This window comes from Sinocyclocheilus rhinocerous, unplaced genomic scaffold (assembly GCF_001515625.1).
Source record: "Sinocyclocheilus rhinocerous isolate Xijiao unplaced genomic scaffold, SAMN03320098_v1.1 scaffold1993, whole genome shotgun sequence".
NCBI lineage: Eukaryota > Metazoa > Chordata > Actinopteri > Cypriniformes > Cyprinidae > Sinocyclocheilus > Sinocyclocheilus rhinocerous.
This window is the reverse complement of record NW_015665016.1, coordinates 112,145-128,808: the sequence shown is the minus strand read 5'-3', so window position 1 is coordinate 128,808 and position 16,664 is coordinate 112,145. Positions and strand designations below refer to the sequence as shown.

Genomic DNA, 16,664 nt, shown 5'->3' with positions numbered 1-16,664 from the left:
AGTCTCTGCTTTTTCTTGAATAAACAAAGCCTTTTTATTACTAATAAAATAACTACTTTTATTACAAAGAGTAATATTGTTCCTCCTTTCCTTGTGTTAACAGTGATGAGTAAGTATTTCTGCAGAATTAACATATATGTAAACATGATTATATTTTCGTACTGTAATGGTGATTTTGTCGTCATTGTGATGTTCAAAGTTCTATAGACTGATGGTTGAACTTCAATTTTAATTTTCAGCATTTTAAAATGTTGAAGTTCCCTCTCTCTATAGAATGAATTATTTTTAGTCTAGCTTTATAATTAAGTTCACTCTGTACAAACTGAACCAGACTGAACTTAAAAAACTAACAGTGCCAGCCCTGAATTGATCGATTTCTCAATATGAATTGATCAATTTCTCAATATGAATTTCAGTGTCATGTGCACATTTGTATTGTAACTGAATACTCCACATTCCCCAATGCATGCCTGGCGGGAAGGGGGATATTTTGGAATTGTTTATATGTTCCACAAGAACATTTTCAAAAAGTAGCAGAGTAAAAATATATTTTATTTTCATTAATAATGTCTTGTTGACCTGCCTGCTGTTTGAAAATAATTCCTCATGTCATGAATTATTATAATTCCATCATTTAACCTTTTGAGTATGATGTTTTGGAAAAGTTATTTTAAAAGCCATTCTTACATTCTTTACATTTTCTATCACTAGGTCACCGACTAAGGTGAGTAATGAATAAAAAAAAAAACATTTTTTAAAATTTGATTATGCAGTATTACACTATAGTTCAAAAGTTTGAGAGCCATTCTTACATTCTTTACATTTTCTATCACTAGGTCACCGACTAAGGTGAGTAATGAATAAAAAAAAACATTTTTTAAAATTTGATTATGCAGTATTACACTATAGTTCAAAAGTTTGATGTTAGTAATTTTTTTTTTTTAGGTTTTTGAAGTATATTAAAATGTGATTTATTTCTGTAATGGCAGATCTGAATTTTCAGCAGCCATTACTGCAGTCTTCAATGTCACATGATCCTTCAGAAATCTTTCTAATAAGCTGATTTGGTGCTTAAGAATCATTTCTTTTTTATTAGCAATGTAGAAAACAAAAATGGGCTGCTTAATATTTTTGTGAAAACCATGATATTGATGTTCTTTCAGTATTCTGGGCTAGTGAAGCCCAGAGAAATTAACTAGTGGCTTAGCAATGTGATTATAAAATATAATAAATAACTCACTTTATTGAAATGAAATCATTTAATGATGACTAGAACTAATATAATAGTTCAACTTTACACAGAAACAAACTTAATTTGAACTGATTTATTATTAGTAGTAGTAGTATCTTTATATATTATACTAATTCATAATTAATGGTCGTGTAGTTTTACAACTTGTACTGTATATGGTTGCTAGTTTATAAATTTAAAGCTGACGAGCACAATAATGCACTGAAATAAGAAGTATAGACCGTTCACTTATCTAGCTGTTGAGTCTTAGAGGAACTCTGAAAGCGCGATGCAAGATGCTCTAGTGAATGCTAACCAGTCATTTTAATGCAACGCAGCAAGCTCATTTGGCTGCGTATGCAACATGAACTAATCAGCTTGTGCCGAGTAGTTTAACACTGAATATCATCAGTTTGCGGTAAGGACTCGTCAGCCTGCGCCATCTAGAGTTTCATGACAGAACTTGGCATTTATTTGAAATAGAAATCTTGTTTATATTATAAATATATTTACTGTCACATTTGATCATTTTAATGCATCCTCGCTGAATGAAAAATATGACCTCCAACTTTTGAATAGTAGCTTATATTATTCTGCATAATATTATACAGTATTATAAGACATTATTCATGTTATTGTGTATTCAATTAAATAAATGGTAAACTCAACATGACACATATAGAAGGGATCTCCAACAAATAATGGAACACCTGCTGGTACCCCTGCAAAAAACGCAGAGCCCACCGCTGCAGCAGCTGCGGTTACTGAGACCGCCGCAGCAGAGCCTGCAAAAGCAGCATCAGCTACAACCACCATCAAGTAAGTTCAAAAAAATGTATAAAAATGTCTCATACATAAAACAAAAGCATCCTGAAATGTCTTGCTTCCTGTAGATGCATCACTCTCTCTTGTCTTTTTCACTATACAGTAGCGGCTTTAATGATCTAGTGGATTTTGATCTGTTGGCTCCAACCACAGGGGCTTCAGCGGCTCCCACAGCATCATGGGGAGGTGAGCTGGTGTCATTTAGTTTGTGTTGTAGAGTGTTATTGGGTTGTTTTATTACATTCTTTAATATTGTTTTATCAGGTCAGGTCAAGTGATCACGTTTCAGATTAAAATGTGCAAAAAATCCCAGCGCTTATTGTAATAGACTAAAAAACTGGAGGTTTGGGTTGTTATCTGTGTATATATGATTCATATTACTATTATAGTTACTTTGAGCTAAACTGCAGGAACCATTTCTTCCCAAATTAGGCCAGTTATGGGAATATATATTGAGTGGGCACTCTAATGAGTTATAATGACAGACAAATGGGAAATGTTCCTCCCCTCTGCTTTTCTGCCCAAGCTTGTCAAGTCCCAGTTGTAAGCTGCAGTTTCTTTAGAAAGACAAATTGTACTGTACATTCAACTAATTCAGGGACAGATCAAACATCTGTTTTCATCTAACACACTCTTCTTCTTTTCTTCTTCCCTCCTCTTTTTTGGGTTTGGTTTCAGATCTGCTTTGTGAGGGTGAGTAAAAATGATTTTCAGGTTGCAAATACATCCAGAATTTATTTTATTTTATCATAAAAGCTTTTTTTAAGCATTTCAGAATTTGAATGGGCATGCCACTCTTGCATCTTGTCTACAAAGGAACTTTCTGAACAAACTTTTCACTGTCCGAATCTTCACTCTACTTTTCTGATCCAGCCGTAGCTTTATGAAGTCATTTTGCTAAAATCTCTCCATAAAAAACTCTGAGCTTTCTTTCATCCCGTCTACATCCTTGTCTCTCTCTCCTCCTCCTCTGTCTTTCTGAATGCTGTGGTTTGGTTGTGGCTTGGCTGTGGCGGGGTTCCAGACTCTCTGGCCGCTCCTGCTGCTGCTGCCGCTAGCTCTGAAGCGCCCCTTTCTGAGGCTGACTCTGCCTCTGCCGCAGCCTCTGCTATCGAACCAGTAGCTGACGCCATCGCTGCCCCGGCCGCTGCCTCGCTGCCAGTGCCTGCCCCCGCTGCCGCCATCTCAGACATGGATCTGTTTGGAGGTCAGTCAGGTCATCTCCAGGCTTAATTATCAGGGAAGAATGGGAGTTCATGGGTTGTTTAGCAGTCAGTTTGGTCTGTTTGTGTACATAGATTGATACTGGTACTATTTTAAGTCACTTAGCTGACATTATGGTACTTCAGCAAGGTACAGTAACTTGTCAGTTTGATATTTAAAGGGGTCATATGATGCGATTTCAATTTTTCCTTTCTCTTTGGAGTGTTACAAGCTCTTGGTGCATAAAGAAGATCTGTAAAGTTGCAAAGACTAACAATAATGAACAGTATGTGGAAAATAATGTGTTTTTTTAACTTTAAACCGCATAAACACATTTCATTACACCAAATACACAAAATAATGTTCTTTTTAGCAGCATCATATGACCCCTTTAAGTAAACACCCTTTGCCATATTGGCAACCTTTTCTTTAATAGCTTTTCCAAAATGTGGCCTGAAGTCACTATCATGTAGGTAAAAACGATTTAGTTCAATAGACCATTGGACCATACGTATTAGAACAGAACGTATTATCAGTCCTTCCATACAGCTGAGCTGATTAATTTTTTTTATGAAGCAAATTGCTAATATAGATAAGGCACAATACACTACTTTTGAATTCATTATTGAATTTTGTGCATAACAATGTTTAATCGTTGCCCAGCATTAATATATATATATATATATATATATATATATATGCAATTTGAATGCAATGGCATCATATATTTACATATATTTAATGTCAGAGTATAATGTCTGTAGATCAATGTTATTTTAGTAACTGAGGTACTATTATAATTTTTATTAATATTTAAATTTTTATATTTTCCATTCCAATTTTTTTTAATATCACTATATAGTTTTTATTAATTTTAATATCAGTTTTAGTTTTAGTTATTTTTGTACATTAATTTAAACTAAATGAAAATGAGAAATGTTACCTTGGCAACTAGCTGAAATGAAATAAGTTAAACATTTTTTAATATATTTTATTTTAAGTAACTTTTTTTTTTTCTTATTCTTTTTAGTTTACTATAATAACTCTGCTGGTAATGTCTATAAAAGTTTCACACAACATTACAGACACAGATCATGAATAAATCATCCACAATTTTTTTTCCATTCAAATGTGTAATTTTTACCCTTGACACTTGAATGTAAAACTGGGAATAAGATGCTAAAGTACAAGCAAAAGTCTTGTGCAGAATTAATGCATTTCCTTCAAATGCAGAATAATTCTATGTAATACAGGACGTTGGCTCATTTCGTACAAAGCTGTGCATTCTGTTGATTTAATACTCCTCTAATTAAATCAACCAGCAGTTAAACAACCCCAAGCTATTTTTATTTCTCTCAGCTAATAAATGAATTAATTCGTACCTGGACGTGCAGGTCTCCATGGGGTTTGTAATATTACATGCCACAATGTTCATCACTCGGCTAACAGAAACCATGCTTTAGCTAACAGAAACCATGCTGTCAAAGCCAAACACTTTCTTTTACTCACTTTTTGGTCCTGACAGCATTGACAGGATGCTCCACGCAGCCTGACTCATTTCCCTCAGTGTTTGTTTGTGTGTGGACACACTGAATTAAACTGTATATAGCCCACACTGGTATATTTTACTGCCATTTGGGTCGTATAGAGTGTTTCTGTTCACTTGTAATCACCGACATTGAAATCTTTCTCTCTCTATCGCCTCTTCATCCCCGTTTCTGTTTCTCTGTTGGGTTTTGTTGGTCTGGTTCTGCCCAGACGCATTTGCGCCCTCCCCAGGCGATGGTCCGAGCGAGGGTGTGGCCCCAGCAGCTGCTGCCGATGCATGTGCCGGATCTGGTGGGTGCTCATCTGTACACAAGATCCACCCTGCTTTTTATTTGTGTGTGTCTGTGGATTTATGGTTGGATATGAAAGGTTTGTGTGTATGGGTGCGTGCTTGAATGGAAACATGAAATCCAACAAACGCTATGGTCAGCGATCTGTGTGTGTGTGCGCGAGAGTGCATGCAATTTTGTTTGCATTGCTTGAGTTATCAAACCCTGCTTTTGCCCACGCGTTACAGCAAAATCAATTTGTCCATGAGCTGCCTGAGCACATACACTGTTCTCTGCAGGCACAATTGATCATTTCTCTCCTTAAAATTCAAAAATCATTTTTATTCACCATTTTTGTCGTTTTACATTAAAAAGATGTTCACATCCTTAAAACATTAAAAGCAACACTGTTGATTATATGACTTGTCAGAGAACATACTTGTTTATTTTTCTTACCTTGTAGCGTGTAGTTTTTCTTTTGGCTTTAAGCATAAAACTCACATTTGTTTAGATTTGAAAAAGAAAAAAAAAATAATTCAAGATATATTTCCTAAAGGTGTATGATGAGTTGCTTCTCAAGTAAAATTGATTTTGCTTTAAGGATGTTTGCTTTACTTGAAAACAGGACAAAATATTTTCAAGAAAATTATTTTTGCCTTTACTTTCTGCTATGTTAACCTTACTAATAATTCAGCTGCACACATTAATCTTTTAATTTCCCTTCCAGACTATATTTTCAGTATCAGTGATTCATTCTAACAACTAACTTTTATTTTCATGAAGTCTGAAGAGCAGAAGCTTAGTGGTTGTATTTCCATAATGCAGCTACTGAGATATAACATGAAAAGGGTTACTTTTACCTTTATATGTGCTTTTATTGTAACATTAACTTAGCTCTGCTTCCACATTAAGGCTAGGACTTTAAAAATCTGCAGCCTATGGCATCCAGACTGTATTTCCTTGTTTTTGTGTAATCTACTATGACTAATAGTATCTCTATAGACAGCAAGCATCCTGAGGGATGTATAATTATACAAAACAGAATAAAAACGACATCATTTTTTTTCTAGGATGTTCATTTAGTTTTTATAGTGTTTTTAATGGTGGTTGCAGTACTAAGGTTAATGGTGTCTTAAAGTGTGCTTTTGAAAGTAAAATCCATCTCCTCTCTCTCCGTGACTTCAGTGGTCCTGAAGTTATGAGCTTGCAGTGTGTTTCTTTTTTTGTTTGCAGTGTTTGTTATTTAACAAACCTTCCCCATTCCATTTTTACCCCTAATCCTTCCCGATAAAGACCCCTGGGCTCCATCGGAGGGTAGTGCAAGCATTGCCCCAGAGCTGGACCTCTTTGCCATGAAGCCGGTAGAGAGTGTCGCTGCCGCAGCATCCCCTACTAGCGCCGAGCCGAGCATCTCGCCAACAGCAGCCCCAGCTACCCCTTCTCCTCCCACTGCTACTGCTACCGCCACCACCACTACCATCACCACATCCGCTACAACTGAGTCCACTGCCCCGCCAACACTAGACCTCTTTAGTGGTAATGTCTCTGCTGTAATTCTGCCTCTGTCTTGCTTTACTCTGCATTATGACAATATTAACTTGTTGAGCTAGTTCCCCAACATTATCAAGATTCTATTTTGTTTGATTTCTCTCATTTAGATTTATATTTTATGTTTTGGTCATTCTGGTTTGTGAATCGTGGCCTTAACCACCTTTTCAGTGCTGAGAAGTATTCTTGACCCTATCAAAATAAGTAATTTATCTGAGAAAAACATAATTACTGTTATTGTAAATATAAATATATCTGTACACTACTGTTCAAATAAAGTTGCAAAGAAATAAATACATTTGTTCAGCAAGAAAGCATTAAAGGGATAGTACACCCAAAAATGAAAATGTCATTAATTACTCACCCTCATGTTATTCCATTTTTGTTTTCTTTGCGCACAACAAGAATTCTCGTAGCTTCATAAAATTACGATTGAACCACTGATGTCACATGGACTATTTTAATGATGTCCTTACTACATTTCTGGGCCTTGAACGTGGTAGTTCCCTTGCTGTCTATGCAGGGTCAGAAAGCTCTCGGATTTCATCGAAAATATCTTAATTTGTGTTCCGAAGATGAACGAAGGTCTTATGGGTTTGGAACGACATGAAGGGTGACTAATTAATGACAGAATTTTAATTTTTGGGTGAACTGATCTCTTTAAATTGATCAAAAGTGACAGTAAAGACATTTATAACGTTGCAAAAAAGGTGTATTTCAAATAAATTCTGTTCTTTCTATTAATCAAAGAATCATGAAAAAATATAAAGCAACTGTTTTCAGCATTGATAATAAAAAGTGTTTCTTAAGCAGTAAAATGTTTTATATTAGAATGATTTCTGAAGGATCATATGACACTGAAGACTGAAGTAATGGCTGCTGAAAATTAAGCTTTGACATCACAGGAATAAATTCAATTTTAATTTAAAGGTACAATAGGAGATCTTGGAAAATGCTAACTTTAGCCTGATGGCACTGAAAGCGAACGTCCAAACGCTCGGACCGAACGTTTTGATTAGACGAACATTTCTTGATCCTACACCTTCCACAGAATATATAAATACAGACAAATACATTTAGACCACTTAACTTAATGATTGCTATCGGGATGTGAAGAGACTTTCAACCAGCATAACAAAAAAAATTTCTGAAGAAAATCACCTATTGCACCTTTAATGTATTAAAATAAAATCTAGCACTTTCTATACTATTTTAATTCTACTTTATCTATTTATCATCTTTTTTGTATAAAAAAAACACTAGCTTTCTATCTACTTGTTTTTCTTTGTGTGTGTGTGTATAATATATATATATATATATATATACAGTATATACCTTAGGCTAACCGAGACTTGTCATTTGCACTTATATATTGTTGCTCTTTTGTTAGTTTAGGACTGCTCCTATTGTCCTCATTTGTAAGTCGCGTTGGATAAAAGCGTCTGCTAAATGACTAAATGTAAATGTAAAATAGAAAACAGTTATTTTGAATTGTAATATTTCACAAATTTACTGTTTTTGCTGTGTTTTTGATCAAATAAATCCTGCCTTGGTGAGCATATGAGACTAAAAAAAATTGAACGGTATTGTAAATATTTAAAATATTTGTAAAATAATAGTTATAATTCTAAATAATGCTATTGTATAACAATGTCAAAAATATTATAGTTGTAAATAAAGAGGGGTGGTCAATGTCACTGATTCACATTTGGCCTCTTAAAATTGCACTGCAATCTGTCAAAATCCAGGATTTGCAGTGACCACATTTGTCCTGCAGTCATTTTCTGGTGTTTTTGACCAAATCTGAATGCTGTCGTTTGCATTGACATCTGTAGACTTGTTTGAGTAGGCTCTTGTGCTACTTGTTCAGAGTGATTATCCAAAAGAGCAAGCAAAACAAAATGTTTTAACATCTAAATGGTGTTTCCTCTCTCTCTCTCTCTCACTTAAAGCTGTCTTGATATGCTCTGACTGAAAGTGTAACGCATATGTGTGTCCTTGTTTATAGATATGTTTGATTCTATGCCTGAGCAAAGCTCCTCCTCAGAGCCCAAAGCAACCACTCCTAGTGTAGACCTATTTGGTGCAGGTACAGGAGTTGATCTTGTCTTTTCTAGTCTCATCTTTCTTCTTTCTCATCTGTTTTTTGGCCCACTCCGTCTTGGTTTGTCCTCATAGTGGAACGTGGACTTGTGCATGTTTGCGCCCTCCAAAGCTCGACTCAGTGTCCTTTCTATGCTTGTGCTCCTTAGTGATTTCTCTTCTCTTACATTTCCTCCTCCACTTCCTCTTACTGCTTTGCTTTGGTCTGAAAGATCTTCCCGCTGTCTCACGTGGGCCTTCACCTTTGCCTGAGGCCAGTGTGACTGGTGACCTCTTGTCTGGTGAGTTTACTTGTCTCTCTAAACATAGCATGTTTTGTCTTTTACCATGAATTATTATATTATGATTATTAATGAATTAATAAATTGTGTTAATTAATAATGAATCACATTATTATTAATACTAAATATATCATATGATCAAATAATAATAATAGTGATGATAATTCTATAATTATAATTTAATTTAATTTCTCAGTTCAACTTTTAACATAGATTGTTATGCTAATGTAATGAATATTTGTATAAAATTGCAAAATTTGAAATGTAAGTATTGGATAGTACCATTAAATGTATTTATAAATTGCTCGGTATGTGCCATGAATTATTATTATCATACTCAATAAGGAATAGCTGTCACTTTACTTACTTACTTCTGTATAACACAAAAGGAGAAATCTGGGAGACTACTTTCCATGATATTTACAGCATTTTTTAAGCGTCAATTTTCTGAAACTTTGTCCACTTAGTGAATGAGTCATTCTTTTCTTTTGAGTCTTTTCAGTGAATCTCATTTGATCAAATTCAGCTAAATTTCAGTCTGTTTTTCACACAAAGTTATTGAATGACTTCAAAAGACTTGAAAAATAGTTCATGAGTTATATGAGTCACTTTTATGATAGTTTTATGGTGTTTTGTTTTCCAGTTGCCATTCATTCTAACTGCATGGAAAAGCACAGTCTTTCAAAATAAATTCTCCTTTTGTGATCCGCAGAAGACCGATAGTCATGCATGTTCGAGTGAACGATTCCTTTAAAAATTAAGTATTGTATTTTAGTTTATGTTCCTCCAATGCACTTTTACTTCCACTATACATTACAGCTGCATCCCAAACTGCTAGTATTAGCTAGATTTTATTTAGAAATGTCAAAATTACTCCATATTCTCTCTTTTCCATTTAGACTCATTTGTTGCTCCAGTGGCTCCTGTCTCTCCTTCTAAAGCCGAACCTGGACCTGTGCTGGACCTCCTTGGTGTGTCTAAACTCGCTCATACGAAACACCAATCCAGAAAACCAATATAGAGATTGTCATATTCCATGGTTTCCGCTGTGGTGGAACCCAGTGAATTATGATCAGGGGTTTTTATCTGACTGCACAACATTTGAGCTTGATGAGCTTGTTCATTTGTGCTGAGCTTGTTCGTTTTCTTAGCATAGACATTTAAATTTATGAACTGGTAAGTATACACCAGCTGTTTCATAACCCAGTTTTTCAGTTATAGTGGCTAGTTTCTGCGGTTTGTTTTGTCTGTTAAGTGAGCAGACGATAATGAAGTTGGGAAGATACTGTAGATATTTGTTTGGTGTGTGTTTGAGTTTAGTGTATTTGCATTCTGTGCCGTCATGTGTACTTTGTAAGTGGGGGAAGATACACCGATCGCATATCCGTCAGTGTTTGTTGCAATGTAGGAGTGTGTTGCCTGTTGTATGATCTCGGCTCACTCTCTCCATCTGCCCCTCTCTCAGTGTGTATGCAGCTTTAAGGCTGACTAATGCTTCTCCTCCTTCATGCTGCGCTGTGGGACGTCTGTCTCTGGAACAGACACATTTGGTGACACTACTGGGGAGACCCAGTCCGCTGCTCCTGGAGCACCATCAGGTGACCTGCTTGGAGGTATGGGTCACATATCCTGATTAGGAAAATGCCCTTTTTTGTTGATGATGAAATGGAGAAGTTAGACGTGGCACTGCTGAAGAGCTGTTCTATTTATGTAATACAGTTAAGGGCTAATAAGCAAACAAACAAATAAATAAATAATAGTAATGAATAATTAGATTAATCAACATATATCAATAATAATAAAAGTAATAATTACTAATTACTATTATTGATGTTTTGTTGTTAAATGTATAATTTACCTACTAATAATAATTATTATTATTATTGTTGTTAAATGAAAATTTGACCTAATAATAATAATAAAAAGTAATAATAATATTTACATAAATATATATTATTCTATAAACTAAAACTAGGAGATAAATATATACCAATAATAGGAAACATATTTGAATGAATGCACATTTTTCAGTTAAACACAAATTGTTGTGTTGTTTTGTAATGGAAATGTATATTAAATTGAATTATGTTGTTATTGTTAACTAAAAAGAATTCATAATAATTAATTATTAAAAATTATTAAAAACAAAAAAAATCATTTTAAGTAATTGAAGTTAAAATAAAATGAGTTAAAATTTAAAATAAAAAAGTGAAGATAAAAAATAAATAAAATATTAGATGAAAAACTTTTTAAAAATAAATAAGTTTGAAGTTGAAGTACTACTAAAAATGAAATTAAAGCTATATAAATACTTTTAAAAAATTATAAACATGAAAAAAAATTACTAAAGCACAAACTAAAATTAAAAGTATTAAAATAAAAGCTAATTTAAAATATTAATAAAAACTATAATAGTATATAAATAATAAAACGACACTAAAACAACACAGCTTCTCAATTAATCTTTTGGACCCCACTGTTTATTAAGTAAGTTCAATTTAATCGATTGATAGCCTTAGCTAGAATACTTTTTAAAAAACTGTTTATGTACATATAAACAGTAATATAGTTCAGAAACACCATGTTTTGATATTGATCTGATGCTGTTCCATAATGAACTGTTTAGATATTTAAGAACTGTATAGAATCTTAAAGTGTGCTATGGATTTGGCATCTTATCTGTTGTTGTCTGCAGGGTTGATTTCACCGGTCACCCCCACAGTTACACCAACCCCAGCACCAGTGCCATCCTCAGCCCCAGCTGACCTGCTGGAGTCTGCTTTTGATGCCTTTGGCTCTGAGCTGGTATCCGCCACACCAGCGGCGGCAGACTGTGCCCCTGCCACCGCAGCGCCCTCTGGTGGCTTTGACACATCAGGTAAGAAATCAAATTATATATGTTCACTTGGGTTTTTGAACAGATAATTATACTCTTATTAAACATGAACACTTACCTATTTGACAAAACTGTTTTTAGTTTCTCTTGAACCCAGCAAGGCTTCTTTCAGGCTTGCTTGCTTCTCAGCATACTTTTGCCTTGCATGAGCACTCCTGTATCTGCTGACCTTCTTAAATAATACAGAGAGGATATGGCAGTGCTTATAAAATGCATTCTCCCTGTGCTTTTTCTCCTTTTTCATTTAAATTTGTGTTCTGTCCATTCTTGCTCTCTTACTGAAATACTTTTTTCTCAACTTTATGATCTGTCCCATTCTTCTGTCATCTCTCTGCGCTTTGTTTCTGATAACTCTCTCTTTGCACACTGATCTGGCTCATTGCTTGCTCCTGCTGTGCCATTGGTGAGTTGGCGAGAGAACTCAGGGCTTTGCACCATGTATTGCTTTATCTGATCACGCCTAAGGGTTTGGGAGGTGTGAATGTTCTAGCGCTGTTTGTTCTTCCTGCACACCCTTTACCCTTTGACCTCTGTGCAGTTTTTCCCTGCACACCCACATTACAGATCTTGTGCATTGCTGCATTAGAATAAATTGCCTGCCTTAGTGTTGTTGGTACCGGAACATTTTTTTTAAATAAATGGTGCACTAGGTACTTTGGACTTATGTTTATAGGCCTGGATCTTGTTATAAGAAAAGGTTTTTGGATACTAGTGCCATACTGTAGGTTTTTTTGACAATCAGTGTTAATTTATACACACTTTTTGTCCTAGTCATAGGTTTTGTATTTTGAAAAAAATGTCTTTTACATTTTTTTAATGTTTCATCATATTATATTCATTCATTTTAGTCCATTTGTCTCACAAAATGTTATGTAATTTATGTTGATATAAATAACATTCATATACAAAATGATGAGAATTTCATAATTTTACAGACCAATCTTTAACCAAATTTTTGATACTTTTAGATACTTTATTCAATTCTTGTTAATTTTTCATGGTTTTTCAGAGTGTACATTTTTTAACGTTTGTAAAAAGTGACATTTCTTAATTTGTTTAGATGTAAAACTTGCAGAAAGTTATCGTAGGCTGAAAAAATACTTGGTGCACCTTAACAATTTTTGAAGACCCTAAACGTTTGCTTTTAAGGTTAAAGTTTTGGGTCATTGACTGGGAGGTGTTGGAACTCAGCCCATCTCCTCATCCATCACAACTGGTTCTTCAGAAAGGATTTTTTCTTTGGTGCCTGACAGAATGCATCCAACCATATTGTAATGCAATGGAAATCCTGTTCATAAGATGTGTTGATGTGTGTTGCCAGTTTTCGACTTTCTAATGCATGTAGTAAACACTCCTGAATGCAGTTTTTAATACCTCATGAATGAATACCTATTTTTTTTAATATATTAATACATTACTGTTCAAAAGTTTAGGGCCAGTTTTTTTTCGTTTGTAAAAAGTGACATTTCTTAATTTGTTTAGATGTAAAACTTGCAGAAAGTTATCGTAGGCTGAAAAAATACTTGGTGCACCTTAACAATTTTTGAAGACCCTAAACGTTTGCTTTTAAGGTTAAAGTTTTGGGTCATTGACTGGGAGGTGTTGGAACTCAGCCCATCTCCTCATCCATCACAACTGGTTCTTCAGAAAGGATTTTTTCTTTGGTGCCTGACAGAATGCATCCAACCATATTGTAATGCAATGGAAATCCTGTTCATAAGATGTGTTGATGTGTGTTGCCAGTTTGCGACTTTCTAATGCATGTAGTAAACACTCCTGAATGCAGTTTTTAATACCTCATGAATGAATACCTATTTTTTTAAATATATTAATATATTACTGTTCAAAAGTTTAGGGCCAGTTTTTTTTTTAAAGTAATACAATCATTTAGAAAGGATGCGTTAAATTAATAAAAAGCAAATGTCAAGACTTTATTACAAGACATTACTACAACTTTTTAATTTAAAATAAAAACACTTCTTGTGAACTTTCTATTCATCAAATAATCCTGAAAAATTTTTTTATTTTCCACGAAAATATTACGCAGCACAACTGTTTTCAACATTGATAATAATAAGAAATGTTTCTTGAGCATCAATTCAAGATGATTTGTAAAGGATCATGGGACACTGAAGACTGGATTCTGAAAATTTAGCCTAGATTAAAATAGAAAACAGTTGTTTTAAATTGTAAAAATATTTCACAATATTAATGGTTTTACTGTATTTTGATAAATAAATGCAACCTTGGTGAACATAAAAGACTTCTTTCAAAAACGTTAAAAAATCTTACCTACCACAAATATTTGAACAGTAGTGTGTGTATATATATATATATATATATAATTTTGTTTCTGTCTTTTGTTTTACTCTGTAAACATGTATTCCTGTTACATCTGACTTAGTGTATTATGGGATTGCTGACAAGTTGTACTGTAAATCCAAATCAAGTCTAGGCTAAAATGTTCTAAATCCATGCTGGCTATATTCACCTACTCTCCTCTGTGCCAACCCCAGTGTTTGATGGATTAGGAGAACTTCTGATACCAGCCATAACGCCTCAGAGCACAGGCGGGACCCCCATGGCTGCAGCGAGCACGCCGTTGACACCTGGAATTGTGCCCACCACTGGGCCGACAATGGCTCCAGCCATGGCACCAGCAATGGCCCCAACAATGGCACCCACAGCAGCTGCCCAACCAATCAAACCTATTGGAGGAGACTTAGACTTTTCACTCGCCAATTTGGTCGGAAGTACGTATGAAATAATGATGGACAGAGTATGTAGGGGTCATTTTACACACCATCATTGCCGACTCTAACTTATCTCGTTTCTTCCTCTCTTGTAGACTTGGGGGTGGGAAGCCAAAAGAAGTAAGTTCAGTGTCTGTTGCAGTGCATCTCCACTGTAGGTGTTTCCAGACACCTATTAATCTTGTCACTTATTCATAATGTCTATTCACGGACATGAATTACTCAACCTGACCTGTATTGACAATTCATTTGAACTGTTATGGAAGTTTGATTGATTTGCTCTCCCTTGGAGCACAATTTAATCATGTTCACTTTGTGTGGCCCTAGAGCTGTATTTATGAACCGAGAAAAATTATTTACACAAATCATGTTGCCTGACAGCTATTTGTTTTGTACAGGGACAACCAGTGGAATGAGAAGAAGCTGACAGGAGGAGCTAACTGGACCCCTCAGGTCGCCCCTACTAGCTGGGGCACACCTGGCGCTCAGATGGTAGCGCTTGCTTCTTTCTTAAAGGGATAGTTCACCCAAAAATGAAAATTCTGTCATTAATTACTCACCCTCATGTCGTTTCAAACCCCTAAGATATTTTTGATGAAATCCGAGAGCTTTCTGACTCAGCATAGACAGCAACGCAACTGAAACATTTTATGGCCCAGAAACGTAGTTCTGTCATGACAACTCTCGGAGGGATTGGCATGGTAATGTTTATGACAATGTTAATGTATTTGGTCTTGGCGGAATAGATCTGCTACGCTGCTGCTGCGGCGGCAGAGCAAGTACCGAGACTTGCTACTGCCAATACATCCACAACATGCTGCTGTGAGCATGTAAGAAATATTGCTGCTGCAAATATAACATACATGAATTAACCCCCATATAGTGTATATGAATCACCTCGTAGCAGATATATACAGGTGGAGCTGGGGAAGGTGGAGGGTTTCTGAAGCAAGCTGCAACTGCTACTGCAAGCACTAATCATATATTTGAATGTTGAGCAGCAAGCTCATTTGCTACCGATACAGGAGAGAACCAATCAGCTGTGCCATGTGATAATGATGTCATTAGGTCAGATTGAGTTAGACCTATCGGACTGCGCCATCTAGAGTTTCATGCCAGAACTCTGTATTAAGGACACTGTTAAAATAGTCCATGTGACATCAGTCGTTCAACCGTAATGTTATGAAGCTACGAGAATACTTTTTATGCGCAAAGAAAATAAAAGCAACGACTTTATTCAACGATTCATCTCTTCCGGGTCAGTCTCCGCTGTCATTCACGAGAGTACCACAACTCATGAATGTGCCTTCCTCTGCTTGTAAACAAGGCGCAGCAGCATCACACGCATGCGTCGTGGTACTCTCGTGAAGGTCTTATGGGTTTGGAACAACATGAGGGTGAGTAATCAATGACAGAATTTTCATTTTTGGGTGAACTAACCCTTTAAACAATTAAAAATGTTTCAGTCTTTCTACTTCAAAATTTGACATTTAATTCAATGTTACTTGCTGTTTCTTTGTAATAATTTTTTTAATTTACTAGCAATTTCTGAGTGAAATTTGTTTTAATTCTTTATCAGTGTACTTGCCTTTCTTTGTATTTGTGAAATTTACTAGCAATTTCTGAGTGAAAATTGTTTCTACACTATATATTTTTAGTGTATATTTTATTGTGGTCCTGTTGCGATTGTGTTTAGTCTGGCTCTGCCCCTGGAGCCCCCGGAGCTGGCGCCCCACCTGGAGCAATGGCACCACCCATGGGAGCACAGCCTGGCTTTGGCATGGTGAGAAATCACTGTTTAAAATGTTAAAGAGTCTCTGTATTTTGCACTTACAGTATGCACTTACAGATGGATACTTTATTTCTTAATTTTTACTCAGGCTCCAGCAGCAGGAGCTCCCATGATGCCCCAGCCCGTGATGATGGGTCAGCCCATGATGAGACCACCATTTACTGGGCAAGCAGCAACAGGAACACCCGGAGCACCAGTAAATAACAAAATTTTTT

General features: G+C 35.4%; 1 protein-coding gene across 8 annotated transcripts in view; it reads left to right on the top strand.

The window, feature by feature from the left end:
• LOC107730927 (clathrin coat assembly protein AP180-like) overlaps positions 1-16,664 on the top strand; it is a 48,449-nt gene that overhangs the window by 27,247 nt on the left and 4,538 nt on the right. For 2 of the 8 annotated variants that reach the window (XM_016541885.1, XM_016541884.1), the window contains exons 10-27: positions 104-109; positions 712-724; positions 1,914-2,050; positions 2,160-2,242; positions 2,735-2,749; positions 3,081-3,263; positions 5,018-5,098; positions 6,370-6,612; positions 8,633-8,713; positions 8,940-9,008; positions 9,908-9,979; positions 10,550-10,621; positions 11,704-11,886; positions 14,421-14,657; positions 14,753-14,777; positions 15,056-15,149; positions 16,354-16,440; positions 16,538-16,645. In XM_016541885.1, coding sequence (XP_016397371.1) covers positions 104-109; positions 712-724; positions 1,914-2,050; positions 2,160-2,242; positions 2,735-2,749; positions 3,081-3,263; positions 5,018-5,098; positions 6,370-6,612; positions 8,633-8,713; positions 8,940-9,008; positions 9,908-9,979; positions 10,550-10,621; positions 11,704-11,886; positions 14,421-14,657; positions 14,753-14,777; positions 15,056-15,149; positions 16,354-16,440; positions 16,538-16,645 — 1,789 coding nt within the window. The remainder of the gene's footprint in view (positions 1-103; positions 110-711; positions 725-1,913; positions 2,051-2,159; positions 2,243-2,734; positions 2,750-3,080; positions 3,264-5,017; positions 5,099-6,369; positions 6,613-8,632; positions 8,714-8,939; positions 9,009-9,907; positions 9,980-10,549; positions 10,622-11,703; positions 11,887-14,420; positions 14,658-14,752; positions 14,778-15,055; positions 15,150-16,353; positions 16,441-16,537; positions 16,646-16,664) is intronic. The other 6 variants (XM_016541890.1, XM_016541889.1, XM_016541887.1 and 3 more) reach the window with 6 other exon arrangements.